The sequence below is a fragment of the Eurosta solidaginis genome, chromosome 4 (assembly GCF_040869045.1).
Source record: "Eurosta solidaginis isolate ZX-2024a chromosome 4, ASM4086904v1, whole genome shotgun sequence".
NCBI classification, from domain to species: Eukaryota; Metazoa; Arthropoda; class Insecta; order Diptera; family Tephritidae; genus Eurosta; species Eurosta solidaginis.
The window spans coordinates 259,938,836-259,948,591 of NC_090322.1; the positions used below are offsets into that span (position 1 = coordinate 259,938,836).

General features: G+C 31.8%; 2 protein-coding genes across 3 annotated transcripts; both read right to left on the minus strand.

The window, feature by feature from the left end:
• Positions 1–1,285: 1,285 nt before the first annotated feature.
• Positions 1,286–4,770, minus strand: LOC137251381 (uncharacterized). 2 transcript variants are annotated; one of them, XM_067785842.1, is made up of 4 exons: positions 4,526–4,770; positions 4,436–4,467; positions 1,821–1,910; positions 1,286–1,752 (listed from the first exon to the last, which is right to left on the minus strand). In XM_067785842.1, the coding sequence occupies exons 1-4, from the start codon at positions 4,613–4,615 to the stop codon at positions 1,302–1,304; spliced, it is 663 nt and encodes a 220-aa protein (XP_067641943.1). In that variant the 5' UTR covers positions 4,616–4,770; the 3' UTR covers positions 1,286–1,301. The 2 variants fall into 2 exon arrangements, with proteins under 2 accessions (XP_067641943.1, XP_067641944.1); XM_067785843.1 differs by lacking the exon at positions 4,526–4,770 and having other exon boundaries at positions 4,391–4,439.
• An 82-nt stretch (positions 4,771–4,852) lies between these two features.
• On the minus strand, positions 4,853–8,341 carry LOC137248827 (uncharacterized). The gene is made up of 4 exons (XM_067779724.1): positions 8,106–8,341; positions 7,981–8,030; positions 7,824–7,913; positions 4,853–5,593 (listed from the first exon to the last, which is right to left on the minus strand). The coding sequence occupies exons 1-4, from the start codon at positions 8,235–8,237 to the stop codon at positions 5,077–5,079; spliced, it is 789 nt and encodes a 262-aa protein (XP_067635825.1). The 5' UTR covers positions 8,238–8,341; the 3' UTR covers positions 4,853–5,076.
• Between the last annotated feature and the right edge of the window lie 1,415 nt (positions 8,342–9,756).

Below are 9,756 nucleotides of genomic sequence, written 5' to 3' on the forward strand. Positions count from 1 at the left end.
GGAAGCAGAAAAAGGGGGCGTCCACCACTCTGATGAAAGGATTAGGATCAAAAGAATTTAAATTCCCTTTGTATGACCAATTAGCGTCAGCTAACCCAAAGAACAAGCGACTAGCGGCCTTGTTGTATGGCTATAAACATTTTAACCGTTAAGCGCCAACTAAGTAAATAAAAGTATAATCTCCCTTAAAAAAATGCTGCACCTTTTGTCATTTTTTTCTATTTATTGTTATAACTTAGCCCCAATCCTAAGCTTACAATATACCTGCGGTAGATATGTCTGTCCTTAGAGGCTACATAAATCCGTATTCCGTGTCCGGCTTATACAATGGCAAATGGCCCTTAGCAACGAATGCTTTTGTACAGAAAGCATTACCGTAGCCAAACCGCCTCCACTGAGTTAGGAGGCCCATGAAGGGTAAAACTTGATCTCCCATGCTACTTTTATTCGCAGTCAGGCGTTACCCTACTGGCGTTAGGCTGTTAAGCACCAGCTAATAATGATAATTATCATGTGATTTAATGATATGCGGTCATTTGTTTTTAACACAAGCAGAGAAAGAGAGATGTGAAGGGCGCATCCCTAGAAGCTTGCTCCGTAGACGTCCCAAATAGACTGGGCGAAATTAGGGGAAGGCGAGAGGTGCACAAGATCGACCAAGCAGAAAAGGCGTGGGTTTAAGCGCGGGGCTGTAAAGTGTCGAAGATTATGTGCAAGTCTTACAAACTTAGACTAACAAGGCGAGAGGTGCACATGATCGACCAAGCAGAAAAGGCGTGGGTTCAAGCGCGGGGCTGTAAAGTGTCGAAGATTATGTGCAGCTCTTACAAACTTAGACTAACAAAGTTGCTTCTATCATTAAAAAGAGAAGACTGTAGACTCATGACGGGTATTCTGACTGGACACTGCCTTCTGGTGTCACATGCCTTTAAATTATGCTTGGTCAGTGATAGCAGGTGTAGAGTGCGGGCTGGAGGAGGAAACGATCGAGCACGTTCTGTGCTCTTGCCCTGCGCTTGCCAGGCTAAGACTCCAGCTATTAGGAGTAATACAGCTATCAGATCTAGAAGCAGCAAGTGGCTTAAATTCTAGGGAGCTGCTAGTATTTGCCAAGAGGACGGAGTTATTTTATAACATAGGTCCTGGTTTTTTGATTGGGTTTTTCAGTTTGGTCATTAGAACAAACTTCTGGTATCACTACGGACTTATTCAGTCTATGTGAGGTCCTAATGGACCGACCAGTTCAACCTAACCTAAGCAGATAAAGAACCCATATGAAGGAATGTTTTCATGTACAATAATCAATTCTTTATTCGTAAATACATTTTCCAAAGTTTCAAATCCACTTTTATATTTGTTCGACTTTCCACCAAATCTTTGAAATTAAAATCTAACAAACTACTGCGACTTTTCGAAATAATAAATTTTTTGTCATCAGTGACAAGTTCCGGCATATAAATAAAATGTTCCATATTATTGTTATCTATATAAACAATTAGTACACCGTAGAGGTTTGAATTATAAATTTTCGCCAAATTAGTCCAGCCAATAAAGAAATCCTTTTCACTTTTAATACACTTTGCATCGCACGATATACCATCAGACAGTTGTTGAAATAGAGCTGACGCCAAAGGCTTTCGACCACGTCCTATCAAGAGCAAATGTTGTGAATATCTATTGTCCTCACAAAAAAGTTGTAGACTCGTTTCATTGCAAAAATATGGCATCATCGGTTCATTTCGTACTGGTTTGCTTAAAATAATTTGCATATAGAATTATATTTTAATTAAAATGTATGCATGTACATATGTATACAATACCCATAATTTTTTTCTAAAAATGTGAGAGTTTTATTGATGGCGTTAAGTGCATCCTGATTTTTATTTGCTTGCAGAATTACGTTATTTAGACTGCAAAAATGTTAAAATAAAAATTTTAATTTTAATTCACATTTTCAAATTTTTATTCATAACACTGTGCTACAGCAATTTTTGAGGCGCAATAACTCCAATATAAAATTAATGCCCAGACCCATATTGTAAAAAAATTTAAACCGTTTTCGCATTTTGGTTTAATTTCTTTGCTATGGCCGTTTCGTTTGAGTGATTTTAGAATGAGAGAACGCGGGTTTGTTTTACCTCTCGCTCGGAAAATAATAATTATTTTTTTAGTTTTTTATTTCTTTCGGAATAAATGTTTTTGAGTTGCCTAATTCGGTCGAAAAATAAAACTAATTTTTTGAGTTTTTTAATGCGCTCGAAAAAAAAATTTGATTTGTTATTTTGCACGTAATTTAGAAAATATTTTTTGAGCTTTTCATTTCGCTCAGAAAGTAATAATTATTTTGCATTTTTTATTTTGTTGGAAAAGTAATAATCATTTCTTTAATTTTATTTGTCGTTTTAAAATAATTATTACTTTTTGAGTTTTATTTTTTGCTAAGAAAATTATAATTATTTTTTCAGATTTTCAGAAAATATTAATTTTTTTTTTGGATTTTTGTTTCACTCGGAGAATAATAATTATTTTCGAATTTTTGATATCACTTGTAAATTGCGACTATTTTTCGAGTTTTTTCTTTCGTTCGAAAAACAGTGTTTTTTAGTTTATTATTTTGCTCTTTTGGTTTTTATTTCACTCGTAATACTATTTTTAGAAGTTTTTTCACTGGAAAAAAATACCTATTTTTCGAATTTTTTACTTCACTCGGAAAATCATAATTTCGCTCGGAAGATAACATTTTTTTGTTTTTAGTTTATATTTCGCTCGAAAAAATAGTTTATTTTTTTGAGTTTTTTATTTCACTCGAAAAATTTAAAAATGATTTTTTGAAATTTTTTCATTCGAAAACAATAATTATTTTTACGTTTTTTACTTCGGTGGCAAAGTAATAATTATTTCTTAATTTTATTTGTCGCTTTTAAAATAATTATTAATTTCTAAGTTTTATTTTTTGCCGGAAAGTAATATTTTTTGAGGTTTTTTTACTCAGAAAATAATAATAAGTTCTTCTTTTTTGAGCTTTTTAATTCGCTCGTAAAAAAGATATTTTAGTTTGTTATATTTCACGTAATTTAGAAAATAGTTTTTGAGTTTTTTACTTCGGTGGGAAAGTAATAATTATTTCTTTAATTTTATTCGTCGCTTTTAAAATAATTATTACTTTTTAGTTTTATTTTTTGCTCGGAAAATTATAATTATTTTTTGAAATTTTCAGAAAATATGAAGTTTTTATTTTGCATCTAATATACATTGGTCAAAAGGCTTAACCAAAAATTTAATTCTAAAATTTAATTTCTTTTTTTTTTTTTGTTGGATTTTAATTTCACTCGGAAAATAATAATTATTATTTTCGAGTTCTTAGTTCCACTAGGAAAATTATCATAATTTTTTGAGTTTTTTAATTCTTTCGAAAAACAGTTTTTTTAGTTTATTATTTTGCACTGACGTAAGAGGTTTTCTTAATTTTTGTTTCACTAGGAAAATTATAACTATTTTAAGTTTTTATATCGCTCGAAAAAAAAAACATTTTTTTAGTGTATTATTTCGCCGTGAATTTAAAATCTATTTTTTTTTTTTAGTTTTTATGTCACTCCGAATATTATATTTATTTTTTGAGTTTTTTGTTACGCTAATATATGTTTGTTAAAAAATAGGGAGAGGGAAATATTTTATGAAAGTAATACACATACACAAAATAAAAAAATAAATATAAGGTGCGATAACCTCCGAAGAGATCTAAGGCCGAGCTTCTCTTCCAATTTGCGTCGTGCTCCTCTTGATTTTGCCTACAAATTGGCCGGACGGGACCTACATGTTTTCTATGCCGATTCCGAACGGCATGTGCAAGGCAGATGAGTTTTCGCTGAGAGCTTTTCGTAGCAGAAATACACCCGGAGCGCTTGCCAAACACTGCCGAGGGGCGACCCCGCTTAGAAAAATTGTCTTCTAATTGAAAAACCTTATTTCTAAAATGTTGATGTTGCTTTGCCCGGGGTGTCGTAGGCGGAGCACGCTACCATCACACCACGGTGACTGGATTATTCTTAGTTAAAGCAGACACTTTCGAATTTTCATTTTAGTTTTTCTCGTTCTCATATCGATATGACACTTTACTATTTACAATTAACTATTCTCATTTTGATATAAAGTTTTCGAATTTACAAGTGACTATTCCCATAAACAACCGACTAATCTCAATTACAATACACGCTTTCGCATTTGCATTTGACCTTTCCTCATTTTAAAGTAACTGTTCTCATACGAAATGTGCTTTCTAATTTAGAATCGACTATACTCATTTTCATAAGACGCTTTTGCAAGCTGACGCATTTTCATATACAAACATAAATGGTGTGAGGTAGGAATTATTCCGCCACCAGACAATTACCCTCCCCTCCAAGTATTGATCATTTTAATTTGTTACAATACGTACTCTTCCGCGCTGCCCTTCAGTTCGCCACAAATCTAGAAATTGCATGGCAAAATTTATTCAAAGTTCTCTAATAACTTTTTTTCCTCATACCTTATTATTAGTAATTTGATTTAGATCCCTTGTTGATAACAAATATGTAAGCACAGTGAATGCCTTATCCAATGTGTTAATCTGTTGCATTTTAAACTTTTTTATTTATTTTTGTTGTTTATTAGCAATACAAGCCGCAATGCAAGCGTGATGCGTTAAGCTTGCATTAGCGAATTGTAATGAGATTATGTTATAGCTTTCATTCCTATATAGGCGGGTATTCAGTTCGAGATAAGCCTTTAAATTTTAGGGTTGCCGTTGTTAGTGATATTATTTACCCATAAATAACTGTGAAACGCCTTTAAAGATATGGTCAACTAACAAGAATTCTACTAAAACACCGTTTTATTTTTTTTTTATAATTTAATTGATATGATTAAATAGAATAACAGCTAAATTGAATTTTGGCTCTTGTGCTTATGATTATTATTTTTTATCATCAGTTGTATTGAAAAGGCATAAACTTGTAGGCGTTCTTCATCGTTCCTTCTTTCCAAATTATGAATCATTCACAGAAATGCATGATAAAATCATGTCTCGAAAGCCGCTTTTTAAATGCCCTTTAATTGTGGCACAGCATCCAATGTTGTCTTCCTCAGATAAATTGTTTTGCCATCATTTGACCACATACTAATTTTCTCATTTAACATTAGTATTTGTGTATTTAAGCCAGTGCCTAAACTGTAATTGGTTCGATGTTGGCCAATCAATTTTACATTGTTCGCTGAATCGAAAGCAATTGCTTCATAATGATCGTAAAATATCACTTTATTATACTTATACTCAGTTACTGTTAATAATTCATATAAGTCAGCATCAGTAATGGCCCGCAGGTGCTTAAATCCCATGAAGTATTCACCATCAAATTTTCCGACACTATTTTCAATTTCTTGACTTGGTACTCCATCCAAAAAATTGCTATGTGGATTTATACGAGCTACCAATAACCAGTTATCACCATATGCATTGCTAACACATTGCACAGGAAAACCATTTGGAAAACTTGGAACTTTCATTATAGTTTGTCCAACTTTTTTGCCAAAACAGCCATTTCCTTCGGTGAGCGCGCTTGGATTAAAAACAAATAAATTTAATTTTATAGTAGTGAAAGAATGGCTAAATTCACGAAATTTTAAGCTTTTCTAAATAAACAAATATTTTTTTAAAAGTTCTTGGCATTGGCGATAATTCAAAAAATATTGATAAGTACTTTAGAAAAATAAAGCGGCCAACCCGTTAACCTGGACTCACCCTCATTGTTATCTTTGGCAAGTTAAAGGGACTTGCTAAGAAAAAATGTATTATCTCTCGGGATAAGGTCTCTCATCTAAGCCATTTCCAATTGTAGAGGAGAAAACGTCATCGGAAAGTAAGAATAGACACTTGCAAATCAGAAACTCTCATCTGCAAATATTCATTTACTGCTGACTATTCTCAATTACTATTGACGCTTTCAAATTTTTATTTGACACTATCTCAATAACAAGTGACTGTTCTTTACATGTGACTATTGTAGAAATGATGATTTCACATTTACATGACGTCTTCGAATTCACATATGGTATATACACTAGTGTGGTTCAATTCGTATGGACGAAAGTTAACCGATATCGCGCCATCGATTTTTCGGTAGAATTTGGGCTCAGGAAAAAAAGTTGCACTACGCATACGCAAAAAAATAATTTTTGAGCCTGCGGAATTTAATTTTTTTTCCGACTTTGATTTTTAAGTTTTTTTTTCATGACCTACTAAAAAATTTTCATATGTATACCCTCTCCGACCCAAAAATATTTATATATAATAATATTTTTATTTTTTTTTTTTTTGTTTCAAAAAACTGTTATCGCCAAAGCTTTTAGCGGACATTTTTGGGTCGGACAGGGTGTACATGAAAATTTTACAATCAAATGAAAATTTTTTAGTAGGTCATGAAAAAACCATAAAAATCAAAGTCGAAAAAAGTAAAAAAAATGAAATTTCTCAGGGTCGAAAATAATTTTTTTGGATATGCGTAGTGGAACTTTTTTTTCCTGAGCCCAAATCCTATCGAAAAATCGACGGCGCGATATCGGTTAATAAATCGACCCAGACATTAAGAACTGACCTTTCTTAATTACAATTACCCCTTAGAATTTTCCTCTAACCCTTTCTCATTTACAAGTGACAATTCTCATTTCAATCGGAAGAGAAGCCCGGCCTTAGATCTCATTGCGAAATGATGATTTCACATTTACAATTGACTATTCTTATTTTCGTATTGCGCTTTCACATTCACATCTGAAACTTTTTCATTTACAACTGACTATTCTCAATTATTACTGACGTTGAACAATTTTCATCTTTCCCATTTACAAGTGACTTTTCTCATATCGAAATATTAATTTTACATTTAAAATTGATTATTCTCATTTACATCTGAGTATACTCAATTACAATAGACACTTTCGCATTTACAATTAATTTTTCTCATATTCGTACGATACTTTCGCTTTCACATTTCACCGATTTCGAATAAAAGTAACCGGTTTCAAAAAAGGAAACCAACTTCAAAAAAAAACCAGTTTCAAAAAGTAACCAGTTTCAAAAAAGTTACCGATTTCTAAAGAGTTATCAGTTTCAAAAAGCAACCATTTTAAAATAAGAAACCTGTTTCAAGAAAATAACCAATTTCATAAAAGCAACCTGTTTCAAAAAAGAAACAAGTTCAAAGCGGTTACCGTTTAAAAAAAGAAACCAGAACATTAACTGGTTGTACCATACGCACAAATAAATTGGCGTGAAACTTCTGGCCTCCAATACGCACAAATAATAAAAATTCCTTTTTATAATTTTATGTTGGTCAAGCGCAACTTGATACAACTTTTTAATTTTATTAATGGGTTTCGCACCAACTTTTATTCGGTGTCGCACCAAATCAATTTTTGTATTTTTTACAATATATCAAAAATGTTCTTCACTACTCAGCTGTCAGATTATAATTCATGGCCGAGTCACGCGCGCGCCGGGTTGCATTCGCGACACGCATGTTTGATGTGGTGTGATTGAGTTTAGGGCGTCGTTACATGGTTCAAAAAAAGAAACAGTTGGAAAAAATTTACGTTTCAGAAATTTGCTGTTTTAAAAAGGAACCAGTACCAAAAAGTAATCCGTTCATAAAACAAAACGAAAGAAACTTATAATTTCAAAAAAGTAACTGGATCAAAAGAGCGTCAAAAAAATAACACACAAAGGGTTCCAAAAAAGAAATATAAAAAAGCTTAAAAGTTTCATGGAATTGCCCATAAGATATATAAGCTACCTTAAATGATTATTGAGTGTTTCTAAATTAGATGCAATTTCCTCGATTCGTTCGGTCATTTTCAATTGATTATTTATCAAATTGTCTATGCTGCATAAAAAAAGGAAAATTTTATAAAAAATTAAACAATTTCTTAGCTTTTTTTATGAGCACATACACAGTGCTTTGATTACTGAAACCTTGCACCTTGCCTCTTGCGCCTGAAATCTAAAAAACAAAAATAGTTACAATACACAATCCTCCCACATTTATTTTAATTTTTGTTTCCAGATTTATACGTACATTATCACCATCGAAACGAAGAAATTGGCTTACATCCGTAGGCTGTGAATTTAGTTGAAGCTTATTCTCGGGCGTTGATGTTAATAAAACACTGAGCGTCATCAATATTTTATCAATTGGTATTTGGTGCATTTTTACTTAATTTTTTTTTTTAAATAATGCAACTATTAAAAATTGTTTTTTATTTTTCGTTGAAACTCGTTGAATTCATAAAGCAAACTGAGCTTATTCGAAAGATAATTTTGTCTGATTTATGAAACAGCTAGGGATTGCAATCAACTGTAAAATAGTTATTTTTATACCCAGTTGTGCACGCGATATTCTAAATTTCTATGCATAAAGAAAAAAACCTTGAAAGTGTCAACTTTCGAAAACATCGATTGTTGATGTGTAAAGATCTTTGCTCACGGCACGGGAGAATCACGAGTGTAGAAGTAAGGTGTAAAGCAGACCTGTTAAATTTTAATTAGCATTAGTAATCAATTAACTAGATGTCTATTTTAATGGCCAATGATTATTTCAATTGGTTTCCGAAAAAAAGCAATACTAACTGATTACCATTAGAAAAAAATTAAAAAAAAATTATGATTTTTTCGTATTGATGAAAAAATCAAAAAAAAATCAAAATGATTACTTTTGATTATTTTTAATTTTTTCTGATTTTTGATTACATTTGATTATTTCTGTTTTTTTTTTTTCAATAATCATAAAAATTATGATTTTTTATTATTATTTTTTAATCAATTGAAAAGCAATCATTACAGATAGAAAATAATGCCAAGTAGTCATTAAATGGCGTTTAAAGAAAATAATCAATGGAATGACTAATCATTACCATTAGTAATTATTATTTAACAGGTCTGATGTAAAGTATAAGAGTAAGGAAAGCGTTAGATAGCATAGCCTTTGTAAGTGATATGCTATATGGGGGATGTATGTATGTAGAATGTAAGTGCAGGCGTAGTATGGTTTATTGGTATACTGCATGAATGTAAGCGTAATGTAGTCCTTACATTGTAGCGTAATGTGAGAACAGTTTACGTGGTACAGTTGATATGAGCGAATCAAAGCAAAGCAAAGCAAGGCAAGAAAAGGAAAAGAAAAGAAAAGAAAAGAAAAGAAAAGAAAAGAAAAGAAAAGAAAAGAAAAGAAAGGAAAAGAAAAGAAAACAAGTAAGGAAGGCTAAGTTTGGGTGTAACCGAACATTACATATACAGCTGCCGAATTACAGCTTGCAAAACTTTTAAATTACATTCTTTTAAAAGTGGGCGTTGCCACGCTCATTGTCCAAAATTTTACTAAGGTTCATAAGGTCCACCCACCTACCAAAGTTTCGTTTCTTTATCTTTGGTAAAAGAAAAGAAAAGAAAAGAAAAGAAAAGAAAAGGAAAGAAAAGAAAGGAAAAGAAAAGAAAACAAGTAAGGAAGGCTAAGTTCGGGTGTAACCGAATATTACATACTCAGCTGCCAAATTACAGCTTGCAAAACTTTTAAATTACATTATTTTAAAAGTGGGCGGTGACACGCTCATTGTCCAAAATTTTACTAATTTTCTTTGCTGCGTCATAAGGTCAACCCACCAACCAAAGTTTCGTTTCTTTATCTTTGGTAATGAATTATCGCACTTTTTCGGTTTTTCAAAATTTTCGAT